This window comes from Hemicordylus capensis, chromosome 1, assembly GCF_027244095.1.
Source record: "Hemicordylus capensis ecotype Gifberg chromosome 1, rHemCap1.1.pri, whole genome shotgun sequence".
Classification (NCBI taxonomy): Eukaryota; Metazoa; Chordata; class Lepidosauria; order Squamata; family Cordylidae; genus Hemicordylus; species Hemicordylus capensis.
In genome coordinates, this window is record NC_069657.1 from 243,540,650 (window position 1) to 243,563,140 (window position 22,491).

At 45.1% G+C, this 22,491-nt stretch overlaps 2 protein-coding genes across 6 annotated transcripts in view; one reads left to right on the forward strand and one right to left on the reverse strand.

The window, feature by feature from the left end:
* GCFC2 (GC-rich sequence DNA-binding factor 2) overlaps positions 1–5,040 on the forward strand; it is a 102,194-nt gene extending 97,154 nt beyond the window's left edge. For both annotated transcript variants that reach the window (XM_053283887.1, XM_053283889.1), the window contains 3 exons: positions 498–644; positions 2,476–2,600; positions 4,685–5,040. In XM_053283887.1, the coding sequence (XP_053139862.1) occupies positions 498–644; positions 2,476–2,600; positions 4,685–4,799 (387 nt within the window). In that variant the 3' untranslated portion in view covers positions 4,800–5,040. The remainder of the gene's footprint in view (positions 1–497; positions 645–2,475; positions 2,601–4,684) is intronic.
* A 5,065-nt stretch (positions 5,041–10,105) lies between these two features.
* On the reverse strand, positions 10,106–22,459 carry MRPL19 (mitochondrial ribosomal protein L19). Of its 4 annotated transcripts, XM_053283898.1 has the most exons (6): positions 22,226–22,368; positions 20,772–20,889; positions 19,766–19,884; positions 13,231–13,365; positions 12,580–12,761; positions 10,106–10,486 (listed from the first exon to the last, which is right to left on the reverse strand). In XM_053283898.1, exons 1-6 carry the CDS (start codon positions 22,272–22,274, stop codon positions 10,265–10,267), a joined length of 825 nt encoding a protein of 274 aa, XP_053139873.1. In that variant the 5' UTR covers positions 22,275–22,368; the 3' UTR covers positions 10,106–10,264. The 4 variants fall into 4 exon arrangements, with proteins under 4 accessions (XP_053139873.1, XP_053139871.1, XP_053139874.1 ...); XM_053283896.1 differs by lacking the exons at positions 10,106–10,486; positions 12,580–12,761; positions 13,231–13,365 and adding exons at positions 13,590–18,340; positions 21,313–21,376 and having other exon boundaries at positions 22,226–22,459; XM_053283899.1 differs by lacking the exons at positions 10,106–10,486; positions 12,580–12,761; positions 13,231–13,365 and adding an exon at positions 13,590–18,340 and having other exon boundaries at positions 22,226–22,369.
* Between the last annotated feature and the right edge of the window lie 32 nt (positions 22,460–22,491).

Genomic DNA, 22,491 nt, shown 5'->3' on the forward strand with positions numbered 1-22,491 from the left:
CTCCACCCCCACCCCTTATAAATCTTGATGTCAGGAAAACTGTACTTTGAGCTCTGTGTTCTTTCTACATGTGCAACAAGATTTGAATAGCTACTCTCGGGAAGCATGTTGTATATTGTCCTCAATGAACCAAATCCAAATCTGCCCCCTTTTTTGTATTCTTGCTATTAGAACTTGCTTCCTCCGCTAATTTCTTGTCTTTGAAGCACATACTTCCTTTACTTTTTGTAAAAATTGGTGCTCTGTGTATTGTACAGTTTAGAGAATGTATGTACAAATTAAAGCTTTTATTGGAATTATGTTTACAGACCTGGAAGATAAAATTACACTAGAAATCATTCATGAAATAAACTGGGTATGCACTATGAGAAATGGTGTGGTATTTTCACATACCTCAACCCATAAGAAGTATGTAGAAATATTTAATGACCAGCTCTTTATTAATGTTGCTCATCAGTTAACTGGATGCCATCCGTTCTACTGTTCTGTCATTTCAGCTGCTGTCTAATATTTTGCTATGGGATAGCATCATACCAGAGGATGTCTTACAAGAATTGGGACTAAGCAAGCTCGTGAATCGTTACCTCCTTTTGATAATTATTAACTTACCATCTGGACCTGATAATGTAGAAAAATGCACCAAGGTAAAATGAGCTGTATGAGGAAATGCTTATTTTTGAACAGGTCTAGTACTGCACAGCAGGTTTTTAGAAACCATATAAGCATTGTTCCCTCTAAGGTGTGCGCATGCTCACAAGTTTTTGGATGTCCGCTCAGTTCATTTTGGATCCTGTTCAGGTTGAATCAGGAAGCATTCTGAATGCAGGTGTGCACACACTGCCTTGATACTGCTGCCCAGAACAAAACTCATTCCACACAGAAATGAAAAAAATTAGGACCACTGCATAAAGGTATCTTAAAATGTTTATAGTGTGCTTGTACTACAAACTGTAACTGTCATTGTTCCTTAAAGCAGGGGACGGCAGATTCTGTGAGATCTCCTTTTTTGTTTTTTGTTTTTACCAGTGTCTTGGGGTCCAACTGGATGCCAGTCACAAAATGGTGTTCTGTGAGCAGAGCCTGCTGGCTCGGGGGCAAAGTCCACAGAAAAATTACATTAATCAGAATACACCTTTGGGTGTGCTTACAAATTCCGTATGCCAAGCAGGAATGTCCACACAGTATTGGCAGTCAAATCTTTGGCTCCTGAAGGGACCGGCTCTGGCCTGAGAGGACTGTTGGGGCAGCCCTTCTTCCACTCTCCCAGGGACTGCTTAAGATCTCCATGCCCTGAAGGAGAGGAGAATCCAAGCCCGAGACACTCACATCATTAGTTCCTGAAGGAAACAGCTTTGGCCTGAGACAGGACAAATCTGTGCGTTATCTTTTTGTTTTTTTATTTTATTGAGTGTAAACTGCTGTGGGTGCCTTAGCAGAAAGGTGTTATATAAATTGGATATCCACCTAAGACAGTCTAGCACCAGGGAACAGTCTGAGCACAGCACAGTCAGAACAGTTATGATCGCCTTGAAATTACTCCGTGTCTACTGGTCGAAGGCAATCTATGTTTTGCCTTGGTGCTCAGACCTTGGACTGGAGAGACTTCCTCCAAAAAGGAGGAGCAGGATTTTGAGAGCCCTGGGGACTAGATATCTCTGAAGGACAGTCAGAAGCTTCTCCTCCAGAGGACGATACTGTGCCTGAGGGCAGGGAGACAGAGCACAGAGTTCCAGTAGCAGGCAACCCTCTTTTTATTACATCAGGAGCAGCAGTGATGAGTGGGGCCTGTGCCAAGGCTCAGGTCTAGTGATGCATTTCCTTTTTTGCCAGCCGGAAGCTTCCCGCACATCTGTGCTATTCAGGAGGTGGTAGTGGCAGGCTCCGAGCAAACCCAGTGAACAGTGGAGCCACCACTAGTTGTGCAGTCCTCTGCAGTAACTCCATGAGGAAGTTCCTTACCCAGTTTTGCAGTCCTAGTTCTGATCATTCAGAACTGATCATTCCTCCCCCCTGCCCCCCCACCCCCGACATCTCCTGAACCGATCCAGGCCTCTTACTCTGTCTTTGCTCCTGCTGCTGTTTGGAACCTCCTGCACTGCTTGTGAGTAGGCAGAAACTGGAAGGTTGCTGTGGCAGTTCAATTGGTTGTTTACATGTACAGCCTTTGAGGTAAAGCTGAAATTGACCACTTGAGTGGTGATGCACACACTTTCAGTTGTTAGGTGGTAAGAATTTATTTAAAGCAGCTGCATATGGGAAACATGGTGTCTGTTCCAAAGGTCTCATATTTGGGGATAATTTCTAGAAGTATGCAAATACCGAAGCCTTGATTATTAGCATCAGCGGAAGTCTTTGAATTTGACATACATTTGGTAATTGGAGTACTTTTGCCTCCTCATGTAACCGGCCAACCTAACACAAACATAGTTAGGTTGTTGAGATTTTAATGCTGATTTCTTAAACACTGCTGAACAGGTGGTGGCATGTTTGCCAGAAAGATGGTTCAGGGAATGTGAAGATGGTTCTAGTCTGCCCCAGCTGTCAAACTTCAATCAGCATTTGTTGCAGTTGGCACGTGCATTGTACAAAGATAATTGCAGGTAACCGATATGCTATCTTATCTGTAGTGCTGCTTCCCCCCCCCCCCCACCAGGCACACAACTGCAGACAGATAGAGGGTATCCTCTATAATAAAAGCCCTGGGTGTGCGCCCGTGTCTCTGCGCCTGTGTCTTCCTCAGCTGTTCTGGGCATGCGCGGAGCAAGGAAGATACGGCCGCAGACACCAAGATACGGTTCAAGGAAGATACGGCCGCAGGCACCAGGCGGCCATGTTGGCTCTCGGTGCGAAAGGAGGAGAAGCAGGGACCGGGGAGGGCGGAGGCGGCAGCGGCGGGACTGGCCCTGCCGCTGAAGCGGCCGCATGGAGCCAGGCGGCCATGTGGGAGAAGGGAGGAGGAGAAACGGGGACTGGGGAGGGCGGATGCGGCAGCGGCAGGACCGGCCTTGCCGCTGAAGCGGCCGCATGGAACCAGACAGCCATGTGGGAGAAAGGAGGAGGAGAAGCGGGGACCGGGGAGGGCAGTGTCGGCAGCGCAATGTAACGGAAACACAGATCTAACAGACATATCTACACAACCCAACTAGCGGCCATTATTTTAACAGGCTTAAAAATACTAGTATAGATATAATTCCTGGATTTAGAACTCGTATGGGTGGTGAAGGAAAGAGTTAACCACACAGGACACTGCAAATTACAGACTAAAACCTGTTGCTTTATTTTACAAATTAAATGTGGAGGACTCAAAATTGTTAGCAGTGTAGCAATACAGTTTTTAAAATACTGAGTGTTTAAAGTACCCTTTAGGATAAAATATTAACTAAAGGAATGCATTTTATAGAATAAACATTTTGAGCTGTCTCTTGCTTAGTAGATGGTTATACTCCAGAAATCTGTGCATAAACAGCATCATCCAGGGTGCAGATCCACCCTATCCCAGCACTTGAGTCCCTCTCTCCATTTTACTGAATCCTCCCACACCAAAATTAATAACTCTCCTTTAATTTTACCTTTTGTTGGGGTTTACGTTTTTGTGTCAGTTCCTTACTGTTGCACTGCAAAGCAGCTCTAAGCATTTATATCTCAACAGTTGTCCTGAAGGCATTGCAGTTGTCTTGTCTGTCAATCTGTGTAAACAAATTATCAAGATTTCACTTTTTGTCACACTCGGTGGATTTCCATTTTTAAGGCGACCAGTGGCTTCTAAAGCTGGTGAAACAGTTGTCAGGGTAAAATTTGACAAATACACACATTTTTTAAAATCCACAAAATAACAATCTTCTGCCTGTTTACAGTGAGACCAGGGTCTATGAATACCACCATCACCACCTTCCCCCTCCCAGTCCCAGGACTATTTACCTGCTGCCTTTGCTGGGTTCTGAAGTAGAGAGTGGATGGATGGGTGGATGGCAGACTGCTGTGCTGCTCTTCCTCTCAGCTCTTTTTGGGGATGGAGAAAGGCCCAGAGCAGCCCGAGGAGAGGGCCTTTGGCAGGGCCCAAACCAAGGGTGGGGGGAGGAGGAGGAATGGGGACATTTGACCAGGGCCCAGGAGTCTAAGTGAGCCAGGAACTGGGTTGCGGCACCATGAGGGGGAAACAAATTTAACGGCAAAAGATCACACATAAGGAGTGTTAGAAACAAGTTTGTATATCTGTGGGTCTCCAGAACTTGTGGGGTTTACTGGAGTCCAACAGAAGCAGTGTTGGAGCACATAGCTCCTGGAGGCCTAGGTCTTCCCCCAGAACAGGGATTCTGGGCCTGAGAGCTAGATTTTCAGGCTGAAAACCTGCTACTATTCTGTTAGGATGGTCTCTGAAATCTCTCTTTAAGTTCCCAGTGGGGGGGGGCGGGGCTACAACTAAAATATTGCACTAAATTCAGAGTTCCTGCAGGGTCAAGTGTTGTACCTGTCCTACCATCCCTGTAGACACCCATTTACCTTTTTCACCTTTCCGCCAGCTGTTCTCCTTCTCCCTCTGTGTTCCTTCTCTCTCAACTCCCCCCCCCCATTTAAGAGGAATTGCTCCTCAAGCTCCTGCCGCCACCTGCACCCTTGGTATTCTCTCATAATTATGTGTTTGCTTTTAAGGACTTGTATACTGAGTTATGCATTTCTGTTCCAGGAATGAAATAAAGGATGTGATTCTTCTATTGGCAAAAGTTAAAGCTTTGCATATTGCAGATGACTTCCTTGAAGAATATCAAATGGAACATCTGAAATCTATTCTAAATGTGTGAACAAGATCAGAGAACGACATTGTTTAAAGCAGAATTAAGATTAATTTTTTAAAAATGTATTTTACTGGAATTGTTTTCTACACTGCCTAGAGACCAAACTTGTAAATAATAAAATTCCAGAATATTAAGTTGTAGGCCATGTGGGCTTTATTATTTGCATTGTACAACCCTACTGTCTTGGCAAATCACAATTTTTAACTATTTGTTTATAAGTGGTTTGAAAATTAAAGAACTTAAATTATTGCAGTTTTCTAAAGCTAATAATGAAAGTATGAATGTGGTTTAGGAGGGGGGAGATCTCTGTCTTGACTGAATTGTAGTGATGCCAGTTACAACGTGTAAATTGCCTTTTCCTCAAATACTTAGGCCACATTCAAACTTGTATGCATGTTCTACTAACATGTAGCCTTGGCACAATGTCCTTCAAAATTTCCTTCCAAAGTTAACCCCTGCTAACTTGGCAAAGAGGCACCTCTTAACATGGTGATTCTCTTTATTTAGCAGGGGGAGAGTAACTGGCCCTATTCACCCCCAGCACAATACCTCCACTGACTGTTGCTGGTGTCTATCTTAAGTTTCTTTTTAGATTGTGAGCCCTTTGGGGACAGGGTTCCATCTTATTTATTTGTTATTTCTCTGTGTAAACTGTCCTGAGCCATTTTTGGAAGGCAGTATAGAAATCAAATAATAATAAAATATATTGACCCCACTTTTGACAGTCAGATCAAAATGCAGTTACAGTAATTTATAAAATTAAAAATGGGGAAAGCCAATTGATCATGTAGCAGTCGGTCAAGCATTTTTTTAGAGTATGAACTTTAACAAAATATTCCTTAAATAGATTTTTGCAAAGTCCAAAAACAAATTCACAGCAAGTTTAACATTTTTTAAATTTTAATTTGTCGGGTAAGATTTCTATAAAAATGAATGTTTCATTCTTTGGTTCTTATTTTGGAATCTCAGTATCAGCTTACCATTACAGAACTGGAACTCCCTGGTTCATACAGCAAGCAAGAATCCTAAGCAATGTCTTTTGGCACTGTGTTCCTGTTGGATTATATACTAAAAGGAGGAACTCTGTTGTGCTGCTGGGTTTGCCCCAACTGCTGCATGGCTAGGGAACAAGCTGCTCACACTCTTCCCCTTGACACCCATGCCTACCAGTGACCTTAAAGAAAGGGAAGCTGCTACCTACACATTGGCATTCCTGACTTCACAGAATAATTGAAAGTATTTGGCCATGATCAAATAGGTGGCCAGTTGATGATAGTTGACTAGCCAGTTGAGCAGCATGTCCACTTGGGTGCTACCACAGAAATGGCTATCCCTGCATTCTACCCCCCCCCCCCGCCCACGTAACCTCTGAAAGGAGGGAGGCACCTGGAGTAGGGCATTTTGGGTTGTGTTCAGAAATAACCTGAAAGCTAGTAAAGGGCAGAAGTCACATTTAGCCACCTTGCTACCATATTCTGAGGTCATCTACATTTCTGATTGTTTTTCAGAGTTCAGTCCTATTATAGAGCACACTGCCAGAATCCAACCTACAAGTGATGAACACCTGGATAACTAGGGTAGAACAGTTTTGTTTAGGAGGGATGCAGCTGGCCCACCAACTGCTGGTGATCTTGTTGATGCCCTGATGGAGAATTGGGACAGCAAACTCACCAGGGCAGTAGACATGATTGCTCCTAAGCATCCTCTCTGATCTGGTTCAAAATCGGGCCCCTTGGTATATGGAAAAACTATGGGGCCTGAAACAGCAAGGTAGACTGCAGTGCAAGTGGAGGAAGACTCAATTTGAATCTGACAGATTACAACATAGAGCACATTTGAAGATCTATGCTCTGGCAATAGGGGCGGCAAAGAAGCAATTCTTTTTGGCCCGTATTGCGTCTCCAAGTTCATGTCCAGCGGACCTATTTAGGGTTGTGAGAGGGCTAGTAAGTGCCCCTCCTCCCTTGAATCAGAATTTGGAACTATCTATTACCCGCTGTGATGTATTTAATGGCTTTTGTGTGGAAAAATCTCTTGTATTTGGGCCAACTTGGATTTAGACCCCACAATTACTACAGTGTCTGAATCTGAGGTGTCCAGCGACTCCTCTTATGTGGTCAGGCTGGATCAGTTTCAGTTTGTGACTCGTGAGGCTGTGGACAAGATGCTTGGAGTGATGTGGCCTACCACCTGTTCTCCTGACCCTTGCCTGACATGGCTAATACTATCTGGCAGGGAGGTTCTTGTAGAAGGTCTAGCAGAGATCATATATGTTTCTGTGAGGGAGGGCAGGATGCCTCCTTGCCTTAAGGAGGCAATAATTAGACCCTTTCTGAAGAAGCCTGTCTTAGCTTCCTCTGAGTTGAGCAATTACAGGCCTGTCTCCAACCTTCCATGGTTGGGCAAGGTAATTGAGAGGGCGGTGGCCTCCCAACTCCAGGCAGTCTTGGATGAAACTGATTATCTAGACCCGTTTCAGACCAGCTTTTGGGCGGGCTATGGGGTGGAGACTGCCTTGGTCGGCCTGATGGATGATCTCCAATTGGGAATTGATAGAGGAAGTGTGACTCTGTTGGTCCTTTTGGACCTCTCGGAGGCTTTCAATACTATTGACCATAGTATCCTTCTGGAGTGTCTGAGGGGGTTTGGGGTGGGAGGCACTGCTTTGCAGTGGTTCCACTCTTACCTCTTGGGCAGATTCCAGATGGTGTCCCTCGAGGACTGTTCTTCAAAAACTGAATTTCGGTATGTTGTCCCTCAGGGCTCCGTATTGTCTCCGCTGTTGTTCACCATCTACATGAAACCATTGGGAGAGATTATCAAGAGATTTGGTGCAGGGTGTTATCAGTAAGCTGATGACACCCAAATCTATTTCTCCATGTCAACATCATCAGCAGAAGGTATAACCTTCTCCTGATGAGTACCCTACTCATCAGGAGAAGGTTCTCTGAGTACCAGTTGCAGGGGAGTGACAGCAGAAGAGAGGGCATGCCCTGAACTCCTGCCTGTGGCTTCCAGCTGCATCTGGTGGACCATTGTGCAAGACAGGATGCTGGACTGGATGGGCCTTGGGCCTGATCCAGCAGGGCTGTTCTTATGTTCTTAACTTCTTTAATTGCCTTCCTGGAGGCAGTGATGGTCTGGATGAGAGGTAACAAGCTGAGGCTGAATCCAGATAAGACGGAGGTACTTATTGTGCGGGGTTGGAACTTGGGAGATGATTTTGAGCTGCCAGTTCTGGATGGGGTTACACTTCCCCAGAAGGAACAGGTCTGGACACAAACCTCTCCCTGGTGTCCCAGGCTGAGGCAGTGGCCAGAGGTGCCTTTTATCAACTCTGGCTGATATGCCAGCTGCATCCATTTCTTGAGATAAATGACCTCAGAATAGTAGTACATTTGCTGATCACCTCTAGACTTGATTACTGCAATACGCTCTATGTGGATCTGGCTTTGTATGTAGTCCGGAAACTGCAGTTGGTCCAGAATGCAGCAGCCAGGTTGGTCTCTGGGTCATCTTGGAAAGTCCATATCACTCCATATCTTAAAAGATCTACACTGGCTGCCGATAAGTTTCAGGGCAAAATACAAGGTTTTGGTTATAACTTATAAAGCCATAAACAGTGTGGGCCCTGGGTACTTAAGACAACACCTTCTTCGCTATGAACCACACTGCCCATTGAGATCATCTGGAGAGGTTCATCTGCAGTTGCCACTGGCTCGTCTGGTGGCTACTGACAGGCCTTCTCCGTTGCTGCCCCGAGGCTTTGGAACACACTTCCTGCTGAAATAAGTGCCTCCCCATCTCTTACAACTTTTTAAAAGGCAGTAAGACACATTTGTTCACCCAGGCTTTTAATCAGATATGGTTTTAATTGTGTTTTTAATAGTTAATTGTAATTTTAATCTTTTTATTTGTTGTTTTTATTGTTTTGTTGTAAACTGCCCAGAGACTTGTGTTTTGAGTGGTATACAAATAATAATAATGCACAGCTGCAACACTTCTTTTATTCTAGAGGGAGATGAACCCCATTCTGAAAATCTATGTTTCTAAAACCATCTCTCAAATGTTATATGGAGCAGAAATCTGGGGAGAAAAAGTAAAGGAAGAATTAGAGATTACTTGAAATATTTTTTTGAGAAAAATACTAGGACTTCCTCCTGGTACTCCAGCGGCCCATCTTAGCGCAGAGACAGGGCTATCCTCCATCGCTGCTAGAATTGATATCTTTCCTTTGCTTTTGACATAGATGGGATACAAGCCTTGCAAAGATGTATTGGCTTGAACAATTAAAGGAAGGTCAGGCACAGCATTGTGAGGCTCTGCTAAGAAAATACAGTATGAGGATGGATGAGTTCTTGGCCTACAGCCAGGGTGTGACCCTGAGGAATTGGGTTTTTGAGCAGGATGCCGTAGAGGATAGGGTGATAATCAGCTGCTCATGTTTCTCAGTCTGGTTCCCCAGAATAAAGAGGAACCATTCTGAAGCATCCTATTTTCTTACTCTAATCTACCCTCAGATACACAGCTTTCTCAGAACTTCTATTTTACGTGATGCCTTCTGCCAAATTGGGAGATATATGGGCATCTCTCTGGCTGAACAGACATGTATTTATGATTGTGACCAGACTGAAGATATTGTCCATTATTTGTTGTTCTGTCCTCTGCATACAGAACCATGGAAGAAATTTCTGGTACCTGTCCTTCAACAGTTCTCTGATAAATAATCTTGCGAGGCAATTGAGGAATTATTGCATGATGATTATCCACATGCAACATTTGCTGTGGCAGCTAGAAAGTTACTAGCCTCTTATTTTAAGCAACCAGGAATGTTGATTTTAAGCTTCTTCCCTCCTTGTCTTCTTTGTTCAAACACAATATTATTTAATATTGTATCAAACACATTATTTAAAATATTTCTTATTAAATATTTATTAATTTTCTTAAAATATTTCAATATTATTTCAAATATCTTATTTTACCATTCTTCTGTAAGTAAGCAAACAGCTGGCACCTTGAGTATATAGACACTTCCTTTCATGTAAGTTGACCCTGGAAAAACTAAAGGACCAAGTGTGAATTTAAAAACATAAAAGCAAAACTAAGTTAATTATTTTATAAATAGCGATTTAGCTCTTGATCCAGATTAGGACTGTGGTATTGTGGGGAAGAGGGGGTTTAACCCTTTAGCTGCTGCAGTACCAATTCAAATTGCCTCTCCCCCCCCAAGCTATTCATCCTGTGTCAGCATCATAGTTAGGGCAAACAGTATTCCTAGGGACCCCCAAACCTGACAGACTGTGACAGAGGGAAAGGGTTAGTCTCTTTATTTAAAAAAACACTTGCAAACAAAAGAACATGATGTCCAAAGCAGTTTGGTCTTTCCTGAATACTCTTCAAAAGTATAATGTTAAAAGAAATGTGAAGATAAATGGTGTTGATCTTTCCAGTTGAAGTTTGGCTTCCATGTCTTATTTCTTTAGCTCTTCATTAATTTCTTCCCAGATTTCCTCTTTAATTTTTGATGTATCATACTCTTTCATCATATCAAATTCTTCCCAAGGCATCTTCCATTTTTCCACTCTCTTTTTGTCTCTTTCATTAAGATACAAGTCAAAGTCGATGCCCTGGATACAGAATTGTGGATGTTCCCAGTGTTGTGACCAGGGTCTAGGTTTCATTTTGACCTTCATCTAGCATAATTAGAGATAAAGAAAATGTGTCAGAACAAGTCTTTGCTGTTTCACTGGATTTCTTTTTCAAAGAGAGATTATACATATTCATGAAGTTACAGGGGCTTAGTAGTCCCCTTTTGGTGCAGGAAATTCAGAGCTACAGCATCCTCGTCCAGCCTCTGCCTGAAGACTTCCAGTGAAGGAGAGCCTATCCTCGCCCCTGCTAGAATGGCTAAAACATTCATACTGCTCTTGCCAAAAAGAAGTTTCTCCTCATGTTCAACCAAGATCTACCATACTGTAACTCAAGCCGACTGAATCTAGTCCTGTCCTTTGGGAGAGCTGGTATTTGAAAAACGCTACCATGCCCCAACTCTGTCCTCTCTTCTTCAAGCCAACACACATCCATTTCCTTCAACCTTTCCTCACAGGGCTTGTTTCCCAGACCTCTATCTTTGCTGCCATCCTCTGAATCACTTCCAATTTGTCTACGTCCTCAAAATGCAGCTCCAGAACTGGACACAGTACTCTGGATGGGGCCTTATTAATGCATTATATAAAGTGGAATTCCACAGCTTGCCAGTAGTCTCTTGCCCAGGGGACTAACTTGGTCCACAACTGCTTGTGGCCCAGATGCTCCCACACTAATCACTGAACCCCCAGTTGGGTTTCATCCTGATTTTGGAACTAATTGCGCCCAGGAGTGGCCGGTGGGGTGGGGAGAGGCACCGTTAAGGAGGTAATAAGCAGGTGTTTACCATCGTGTAAGCAGCACTTGCAAGCTGTGGCGCTCCGCCTGCAATCCCACACGGGGCAGCAGCGCTCTGCCCGGCATCCAGCATGGCCACAGTTTGTATGGCCCCGGTCTCTGCGCATGCAGAGGCTCCACGCACACGCAGAGGCTAGGGCTACGCTGTGGCCCCACCGGATGCCAGGCGGGGCACCACCTCCCTGTGTGGAATTGCCGGTGGAGCACTGCAGCTTGCAGGTGCTGCTTACACAACGGTAAGCACCTGCTTATTACCTCCTTAACGGTGCCTCTCCCCACCCCCAGTGCTGTCCACACCGGCCGCTCCTGGTTGCACCTAACCTAAATGTGCTCATTGAAAACATGGAGATTTTAGCACTGTTATGATGAATATTTTAGAATAATTGTTCAGGGGTAGTTCTTGTGTCTTTCCACCCATCATGTCCAGAGTGCAAAGATTAACATATACTTTATTGTTTTGCATTCCTTTCTCTATCATGGAGACCTGCAAGTATTTATAGAAAAGGAAAGATTGTGCCGTTGAGTCGGTGTCAACTCCTGGCGACCACAGAGCCATGTGGTTTTCTTGGTAGAATACAGAGGGGGTTTACCATTGCCTCCTCCTGTGCAGTATAAGATAATGCCTTTGTCGTTGTCACTGAAGTGAGCATCCGCCTCCAGCACCTTCCTATATTGCTGCTGCCCGATACAAGTGACTACAAATATTTACTAGGCACAGTCTGGGAAGTACACCGGCAGGAATTTGAACTAACAGCCTCTTGCTCCCTAGGCAAGCTGCTTCCCCACTGCACCTAGAAAGAAAATTAATGACCATCTGCATTTGGTCATTAATGGTCAAATTAAAAACAAGACTCTCGTAAAAGTACTGCTGGTAAGCACCCTAGTGATAACAAGCTGTTGGTCTCAAACACTGACACACAAACCTGGCGATAGGTGTTTGTGGGCCCTGCACTTTGGGTTCCAATGCAGGAGTGTACTCAGACTCAGATGCACAAACAGTTCAGCCACTGTCAGAAAAAGCAACTTTTGAAAGCCCCACCACAGTCCGCTCAGCACTGAGAAAAGCTCTGTCTTGCAACCACTAGCTATGATATGAAAGTATTTCTTGGCTGCTAGAATAAGCTCTCAAGTAGCTAACCATTTCTAGGGCAAGGTGTTGACAGTGGGCAAGAGAGCATTCCCCTTTGGAAGGGTGATGATTTCTTGACCAGACTGGGAGCCTCTATCAACCCAATGGCCTCAAAGCATGTACCTGTGCTCTGAAACAGCTTCACATTACAAAATGGTCTTCTACCATCACGAGTTACCAACCACCGGCCAAAAGGTAGAACCGAGCTGTTACCTTGTTGACAGGAACTTCATCATTAACTGAAGGTGATACAGGCTTCATGTCGACATCAACAGTGCTGTATTCTGGAAGGGCATCTCGTAAATACGTCAGGTGATCATCCAATCTCCTCTCCAGCTTTAGAACCTTGATCTCATGGATTAGAGGATTATACAAGTCATAGCGCATTTCGACACCTAAATGGAAAATTTAGTCAGTCTCATTTTGTTAAGACAGTTGTCAGTCCTAGAAAATGAATTTAAAAAACAAACAGACAACAGTAATCTCTGAGACCAACTTTGAATGGTGTAAGATTACTCATACATGGGAGTTCCACAGCACTAATTTGCGAGCCTAATCTTTTCTTAGACTGAATCTATAATACAATGCACCTTCTTATCTAAGGTTTATATAATCAAATCCAGTGTTTTCCTGCATGCAATCTCGTATTAATGTAGTTAGTCCTCAGTAACATCCAGCTTGATCAAACTTAATAACCTGAAGACATCCAATGAGAATGAACTATGCTAGTGTTTATTTTCATCACATCTATATAATCCTTCTGGAGAGCAGAAAAAGCCAGTGCTTGTTTCGAAAAGTTCCCTCTGCCCATAAGCTGAAAACCATCTATTTCAAGACATTAATTCAACCGTACCGTATACCCACCTTGTCCTTCTATTATGTTCCGAAGTGTGAAGGTTGCACCAAGTCCTCTTCCTGATCGCAGGATACAAAGTCCTACGAAAGTGCTGCTCTTTCCGTTGGCATAAGGATCTGCAGTGGTCACAGCAAGTATGCTTCCTGCCAGAAATGAAGAGCAACACCCACTAGGGATGTGCACGGAACCACACTGGGTGGCTTAAAGGCGGCGGGGGGTGCACTTACCCCTCTCTCTGCTTTCCCCCCTCCAGTGCCCAGTATTTCTCAGGTCCTACGGGGCGGTAGCGTACTTCCCTGCCACCCCATTTGCTCTTTGGCTGGAAGTAGCTGGAGCGTGTGCACCCACACTGCAAGTGCCTGCGCACCAGCTACTTCCGGCCGAAGAGCGAACAGGGCGGCAGGGAAGTACGCTGCCGCCCCGTAGGATTCAAGAAGTACCGGGTGCCAGCGGTGCAAAGGCGGAGAGAGGGGTGAGTGCATCCTCCCCCGCCCTTAAAGTGCACCCTCGCCCTTAAAGTGCAACCCCCGCTGCCTTTGAGCTTCGAACCACCCGGTTCATGCACATCCCTAACACCCACATCATTATTATCATAAAGCCCTCCATGGATACAATGTAATAATTTTCCAGTCCATTCTGTAAGTACCATGGAGAACTATGGTGCTGCCGATTTTACATTAGACAATGTGATGAATAGGTAGAGGGGCTGCCTGAGGGGCTGAGTCTTGCAAAGGCAGATTCTCAGGATACCCTTCCCATCTACAGAATGCCACTCTTCTTCCCTGAAGATACTTACAGTCAGGAAAAGGGAAGGGTACTCTGCTGCCAAACACAGCAGGGAGGAGTGGTGGTTACCTGGTGGCAATGGGGCTGCCTCCAAGCAACCAAGGTTCTGCTGATCACTCAGCTAGCAATGAACTCGTCACCGGAAGGGAAGGTGGGTGGGTCACTGCATGCAGGTCTAAAAATGGCCTACTCCAGGCAGGGCTCAAAAGGTGCCATGGTCAAAGTCAGAAAGGCAGAAGCAGGGAAAGAAATTCTTGTAGCAGAGCATGGTCAAGGCCAGTAGCCTAGTGCAGTGCTGCTCACATTATGGTTTAGGACAGGTGCAGCAGCCCTTCCTGTACTGATCCAGCCAAGGCCAGGCAACTGGGAAAGATGGTAGTCTGTGGAGAGGGGCCCAGCCAAAACCACAAAAAGACTGTGTTGTGGTGACTGAGACCTGGTACTTGTATAGCAGTGGCCTGGTCAAAAGCAGGCACCTGGCAAAATGCCATCTCCTTTAGGAAGGTGATGTGGCTGAAGTCAACCTCCTGACTATAAAAAGGGGCCCTGCAGTGGCAGCATGGCAAAGCTGTCTGCCTGAACAGGGCTCAAGGTGCCAGGGATTCCCACATCACTGACTCTGAAGGGCCCTCTTCCCTGTCAGTCATCCTAAAGTACCTCCCAGTGGCTGACCCTCCTCCTCCAGCCAATGGCCATTCCAGGTACACACACCCACAACCTGGAGCTAGAAAGTGGTGGGGGAAAGCCCATACTATGAAGTACGGGTGGGAGGACCACCACTACGTTGGTGGGAAGAAAACGGTAGGGAGAAGATTGTGCCCTCATCTACAAATGAAAACAAAAGCAGAGGGGGCTTATGCCTGGGAAAAGGCCCCAAGTCTACCATGCATCTGCCAGGTTTCAGCAGAGTAGGAAGAGTGTCGGGTCAGAGGTGCGAGGTTGGCTAAGTGTCCTCACGAAAAGGGCAAGGTCATGCTTTAGCTCCAGCAGCCATCATCAACCCAGTCTTGGAGTTTTCCTCTGGCTCGGAAAGGGTTCAAGACACAGCTATGAGGGTGGTTTGGTGAGCTGGCTGCAGAAAAGGGATCAGGACACACTTTGGTGTTTGTTCTTGCTTGGTTAGGAGAAGATTAAATCAGCTAGAACCGGCTCCTCAGGCAGACCAGGTCACAAACTTGCAACCATTTACTAAGGCAGCAGGAGAAAGAATCATTGGTCTGATGGTCTGACCTGTGAAGGGTTCTTTTTCGCAGTAATGGAGGTCATCCTTGAATAGAGGGTGTCCTCAGGAAGAGACAGGATTTGGTTCAAAAGCAGAATTTCCAGAAGAAACTAGGTGGTGGCAAATTCCCAGTTCTGGACTGTCGCGCCAAAGTACACAGTGTACATGAGAGATGTAGAGACCTAGATAATGGTGATACAAGATACAAACATAGCTGACACACAAGTCAACAGGTGAAGAGGAGGACAGAAAAAAACTCTTATACCCTGAGAGTTGACCTGGCAATCCCCCCTCAACAGGGCATCAGGAGAGTCGTAGAGTTAAAAAACATCTGTGGGAGGGTCAGATGACTTCCAATTACTGCAAAAAAGAACCCTTTTCAGGTAAGACCAATGTTTCCTTTTCTGGAGTAACATAGGTCATCCTCAAATAGAGGGACATGCCCAAGCAGAAGTAACAGAGAAGGAGGGAAGCGGATGTTCAGACCACCTGCTGCAGAAATGTACAGCCCAATGCTGCCTGGGCGCAATGGAAGGAAGCGATCTTGTAGTGCTTGATGAAAGAAGTGGCCAAGGACCAGGTAGCTGCCTGGCAAATTACCTGCAGGGGGGCATTGACAGAGAAGGTCGCAGAGGTGGCGGCACTGTGCAGTGATGCCCAGTCTGGGTCCGGGTACAGGACTGGTCCCTGACACAGGAGACCACACCAGATCAGTGAACAACGGTCTTCTGGGCCAGTGGGGAGCAATGAGGATGAGAATCGCTCTCCCGAGGATAAGTTTCTTCAGGACTTTGCTTATGATAGCCAGAGGAAAAGCATAAAAGCAGTCTTTGAGCCAAGGGGCTGCTAGGGCGTCTGTTGCTTCCGCTTGGGGAGACGGAAACCTGGAGTAGAACCCTGGAAGCTGGCAATTGCGGGATGTCACAAACAAGTCTACCGTGGGAGTGTCCAGTGCTCTGGTCAGATGTTGGAAGACATGAAGATTGAGAGACCACTCCGCTGGGTTGATGGTCTGGAGGCCAAACCAGTCCACCCTCTGATGGACAATTCCACAAGTGCTCCACTGTTAGTCATAGTCATAGTCATGTTTATTTACGGTCATAGACCAAAATTTACATACATAATAATACATGTAATATAGTAATAATATATACATAATATAATCAGGAACATGGACTCATCCTAATCAGCAATTTCCCGTTAGCATAATCTGATTTACCATCTGTTGTCTAGCCTTCTTAGCTGCCTCACAGAACTTAGCAACTTTAAATGTTACTTCCTCCTTCTGATCTGAGAGCAGATAGTTGACGTAAAATGCATCTGTATGCCCTGGGAAATCAGTCAGTAAGGAGGAAATATAACAAGTTCGTAAGTCCCTATAAAAAAGACAGCAGAGTAAGATATGGAAGATAGACTCCTGTTCTCCAGAGCCACAAGGACATAGTCTCTGTTCTTTTGGGATCCCTCTAAATTTACCTTCTAATTCAGCTGAAGGTAGCACATTAAATCTGGCCAATGTAAACATCCTGCAATATTTAGTGATAGTAATCTTACCCAGGTAATTCGCAGGTTTAGTATTATACATTTGTAAACCTAGGAAAACTTCTTTAGAGATTAAAGATCGATCAGTCTGCATTTCCATATCATAGATCCGCTCCTTTAATATCAGTCTCGCGTGACAAAAACCCATTTCTAATAGACCATCCAGGCTAAAGCCATATAAACTTATTTGGCAAGATATTGACTGCTTCCAGCTAGAATTAAATTTATCAATAAAAATTAAGTGAGCAAGGCCTGTAGAAAAGAAAGACAATCTCAACCAGAAGCTGAGAATGGAAAACCACATCCGGGCTTCCATCTTAGGCATGCCAGTTTCCATCCTCAATATTACATTGGGAACACATCTAGGGATCTGTAGAAAAGATCTCAGAAACTTTGTCTGAACTATCTCTAGTGGAGTGCAGTTAGTATACGGGCCCAACTGCGACCCATAAAGCAACTTCGAGCAGGTTTTAGCTGTAAATAACTTAAGGGCGGCTGGTACAAATTGAGCCCCATCTTGGTGGAAATATGATTGAATGGCCAATGCCGATTTACGTGCATTTTGGGTAACATATTGCAGATGTGCTTGGCATTTCGTAGAGGCCTGGAAAACAACCCCTAGATATTTAAAGGTCTTAACCTGTTCTAGTTTATGTCCAGCCAAAGACCATTTCAAGGTCTTTGGGTGTTTAGCAAAGGCCATAATTTTGGTCTTGCTATAATTGATTTCCAGAGCGTATTCATGGCAAAAATTAGCCAGAGAGCAAAGCGCTCTACGGAGGCCGACAGGAGTCCGAGATAAAATTACTGCATCATCTGCATAATGCTCCACTGTTATAGATCAGAGGTATTGTTCCACCCACATGAACAGGAGGGAGGATACTGCCACGAGGGAGTGAGATCTTGTGCCGCCCTGACTGTTTACATGTGACTTCACTGTCACGTTGTCCGTCCTGACGAGTATGTGGTGATTCTGGATGACCAGTAAGAAGTGCAGTAGTGCCAGGCTTTGGAATTGCTCGCAGTTCCAGCCAATTTGTGTTCTTTCATTTCAGTGTGCTCCATCTGCTCTGAGTGTAGCGATTATGACAGTGAGCCCCCCAGCCGGAGAGGCTGGCATCAGATTTGATGTGAGAAAGGGGTGTCAGAGGAAGACCTGCTGCATTGCCGGGGACACCCACCAGCAAAGGGAGAGGTGGAGCTTGAGTGGAAGACGTAACCCCTTGTGCGTGCAAGAGATGAGATGATGTCTTGGAAGGGAAGTAGGTGCCATTGAAGAATGCAGGAGTGCCATCTGGCCCAAGGGGTGCATTCCAGGCAGGCAATCATGGAGCCCAGGATTTGGGCCAGGAGCTTGAGATCCACTGAGGACTTCCCTAGCAGAGGGGATATGATGGATGCAATCTTCACCCTGTGTTCTAGGGGCAGGGGGACAGAGCTCAGAGAGGTATTGAAGAGGGCTCCCAGGTGTAGAAGAGACTGAGATGGGCAGAGGTGGGTCTTCTGAAGGTTGATGATGAACCCATGGGCCTGTAGTAGGTGTATGGCTCTCTGGACATCCTGGATGCCTAGGGAGGGATATCAGATCAAGAGATCGACAAGATACGGATGGATGTGAAGCACCTCAATGCGCATGTGTGTGATCAGAGCCACCATGATCTTTGTAAATACTCTTGGAGCTAAAGAGAGACCAAAAGTTATTGCCCTGTACTGGAAGTGCTGACCGTTGTAGCAAAAACGGAGGTAGTGACCTTGGAGCTCTGGGGAGGTGAGGAGGAGGATTGAGATCAACAGAAGGAAGGAAAGGAGCAGAAGGGGGGATGAGTAACTTGCATTCCCTAACAACAGATTTCCTTAACCAATCAGACACGTCATCGGGGAAGGGAGGTTTGAAATTTGACTTCTCCAGAGGAGGATTACTCATGGGCCCCATTACTTGTTTAGCCAGGTCCGGTGGAGATGCATCCCTTGGAGCTACTGGTGTGCCTTGGTCCTGCAGTGCCATAGTTCAGGTGGCAATCTCCGCTGGCTGGGATATGGAGTGGGGTAGGAGGATCAGCACTGCCAGTTCCCTCCCCCCACTTGCTTGCCAGGGGTCTCAGTCGTGGGTGGTAAAATGGCACTCATCTGGTAGATGGTGCCAACTGGTAGAGCCCTTGTGGTGTGTGAGCAGCACTGGTAGCAAGTGGTTTGGTTGCTGTTGCTGGCAAACCACTGGCAGCAGCAAGTGTTTATTCAAACAAGCCATAGGGATTTGGGGCTTCTTCTTTTGGGGTTTGGTCTTTTCAGTGGCGTAGCTGCCATGGGAGGCACATGTTTCGATTTCTTGTGTGCCTTCTTACTACTAATAAACTTACTACTACTTGTGTGCCATCTTGTGCAGCTTCTTAGAATGGTCAGAGATGCCTGTGGTCACTGACAAGGAAGGCGCTGTGCCTGTACGGGAGGTAATGTTGGAGCACTAGGTTTGGCTGAGGAGTGATCTGGCAGGAGTGCCAGAGCTTCCGTGTGGGGCCCCTCCAATAGGGAGCCTACCAAAAGCTCTCCGGTATGGAAAGGATCCATGTGGCATAGGTGGCCCCAAACAGAAGGGAAAATGAAAGTAAAGTAAGATCCATTTGCCAAATAGTTAGCAAGGAGGTAAGCAAAGAAAAAGCTCGTTTAGAATTTGGATTTAAAAACAAAATTAGAACTCACTTCCCGCCCTGGCACACAAGAGGTGAAAGACAGGGAGAGAAATCGAGAGACAGGGAGAACAACTGGCCTGGAGAATAGTTCAGGTGGAGATCTCTAGGAAACACTGTTCCCTGAGGCAAGGCAGGAACAGAACTGGTGCCACTTAGCCCCTTCCAGAGATTCTGCTTTTGAACTAAAACCTGTCTATTCTAGAGGCACGCTGGGTAACACAACCCCTCTATTCGAGAATGACCTCCATTCACCATTATTTTTGTTGTGGCCCCATTAATATGTTATATTCTAGAATTAATACTGACCAACGTAAAATTCTGGAATATTAATTACTTTTCTCCTCTGCACCATATCTCTTCTTTCAACGTAGAACATTAGAGGATCTATTCTTTGCTGGCGAGGGATGAATTCTGGACTCAAGAATCTGTCAGACAGAAAAATAACTTTATAAACATAAAAGCAAGTAGTAACTTGCTATATTACATAAAAGGAAATATGTGGCATTTCTTACTGCTAACAATAAAGCTATACACAGACTTAAAAGAATAAATACATTTTATTTTTAAAAGGGAAAATCTTGTCTGTTAAGCCATGCACAGATCATTTGGTGTACTTAAGCCAGTAAATATGATACAAAATATTGTACATATTTCAGTCCCCCCCCCATTTCAGTTTTTGTCAAAAATGGGAAACATGATCCCCCATAGCTTCACATTTTTAAAGGAATTTTTACTTCATTTACCATAGTTAAGGTGCAATATGTATGCACTCTATGGTTAATTTTTAAGGTTAGAACTTATGGTCTGATTTCTAGGAAGCTCGAGCTCCTATAGTTCTATAAGTCTAATTCTAGATGTGCATAGGCTGCTTATAGTGATAATAAAAACACATTCTTCCTTTGTTGTTATTTCATATATTCTGGTCTGAACACTAGAATTAGAAACAGGCTCCCAAGGTTGAGCTCTTGGTTAAATCAGGCCGAAGCGTACTATATATGAAGAAGTTTGCTGTTTTAATTTGTATTCTACCCCAAGTTCTGCTGCAGGAGAGCAATACTTTTTAGATAATTTTAATTAATTCCAGGTCCTTCAATAAATGAGATCATATAAAACCCTTCCAGGATAATCTTGCTTCATACTAACAACAGTCCCTCTAGCTGATTAAAAGTTAAACTGTGCAACTGAAAAAGAAGAATAATTTTTAATTTATTCTAAACTGTTTGAGCAGTTTAGAGTTCTATCAGTGGTGCCCCATTGCACTGGATCTTTATCGTTTAGGTGGTATAGAAAAACATAAAATGATAAGCTTTACCGTTTCTCCGCTACATGATGCTTTGATTCATCAACAATGACTGGCTTTGGAGGTGGCTTGAATTTTGCTGGTTCTCCATCTTTAGAATTCAGGCATCCAACAGAGAGAGAAAACCATCCTTCAAGAGAGAAAACTTCCATTAATTTCAGACTACATACAAACAGATACTAAAAACAACTTCCCTCTCCTACAATTATTATACAGATGAGCCACAATAATCATTTATTCTTGTAATAGCCAGGTATCCTTGCAGTCCTTTCTTATGCACATTTACTGAGAAGATGATCAAATTCAGTGAGAATTATTCTTGAGTAATTGCAGATAGCCCACCTTAAGTGGCGCAGCAGGGAAAAGCTCGACTAACAAGCAGAAGGTTGCCAGTTTGAATCCCCAGTGGTACTATATTGGGCAGTAGCGATATAGGAAGATACTGAAAGGCATCATCTCATACTGAAACCCCTCCTTTATTCTACCAAAGAAAACCACAGGGCTCTGTGGGCACCAAGAGTCAAAATCGACTTGATGGCACACTTTACCTTACCTTTTAACCTTTAATTGCAGATAGGATCACACCCTTAGAAGTGCAATTCATACACAAAAGTTTGCTAAAAAGCAGAAATATAACAATTACAATTTCCCCCAGTATCCAGATGGGAAAACCTGCATTTGTTCTATCTCAACCAGCTTTTAAAAGTATAGAAACCCTAGCCGAAAAAAGTGGCAGGCTTACACATATATAGTAGCAAATACAAAAGAGGTATTACAACAGTGCTTGCCAACAGGGACCAGCGTAGACTCACCTCAAACATTCGTTTAAAACAGTGGAAAGTTTTATACAGATTGCATTTTAAAGAGCACATTTAGGAAAAGTTACTGCTAAGGTCATCTCTCCCCCCAGTTATTTGTTTTTAAAAACCGAGATTCTACACTTCCACAGTTCTTAACGTTTTTACTCTAATGCCACGCATATATCCCTTGTGACAACTCTTGCAGCCGTATTTATCTGAAAATAAATTCCACCCAGTTCAATGGGGCTTTCCCCCAGATCCGGGGAAAAGGCAGCCTTCGGTACAGTCCTCTGGCCATAGGAGCCAAGCCCAGGAGCACGCAGGGCGGCTCTCTTTCCTTTGCCACCGATCCCCCCGGCACTCTGTTTGGGCCAGAGATCGACTTTACTCGGGGGTCCACTCCGGGTGGCTTGAGATACATTGTGGGAGGCCCAGCCCAGCCGTGCTTTGAGTCGGTCCGCTTTCTCCTTTGACCAATTCTGAGAGCCCCTCCTTGCCTATTTCCCCCTAAAGCCTCGCGTGGAAAGGGTGACTGTTCCTCCCCGGTAGAGGAGGAGGACTTTAATAAATAGCCAGACAGTGGCAGAAGAGGACTAATTAGCCCCCTCCAGAAGGGCGGTGGAGGGGGCTAATTACCATCAGTAATTACGCTGCCCATGGACTTACTACGGGGCACCCCAGGCAGCTCCCAAAGCCTTCGGCAAGCGACAGCCATGACAATCAAGGACAGGCCCCGCTCCAGGAACAACGAGAGCGCATGCGCACAACATATATGCCGCTACGGTAGCCTCAGCGAGTCAAGCTTAGTTCACCCTTTAAAAACGACAGAAACGGCAGGCAAGACGTGCATTGATCTCGGCTAAGCGAGAGCGCCCCAGCGAGGTGGTGCCGTGGAAAGAGAAAGAGGAGGTGTGGCGCGCGGAGAGAACTTA

Coding starts and splice junctions, on each gene's coding strand:
- MRPL19 (XM_053283896.1), bottom strand. CDS start 17,475: ATGGCCTTTGCTAAACACCCAAAGACCTTGAAATGGTCTTTGGCTGGA.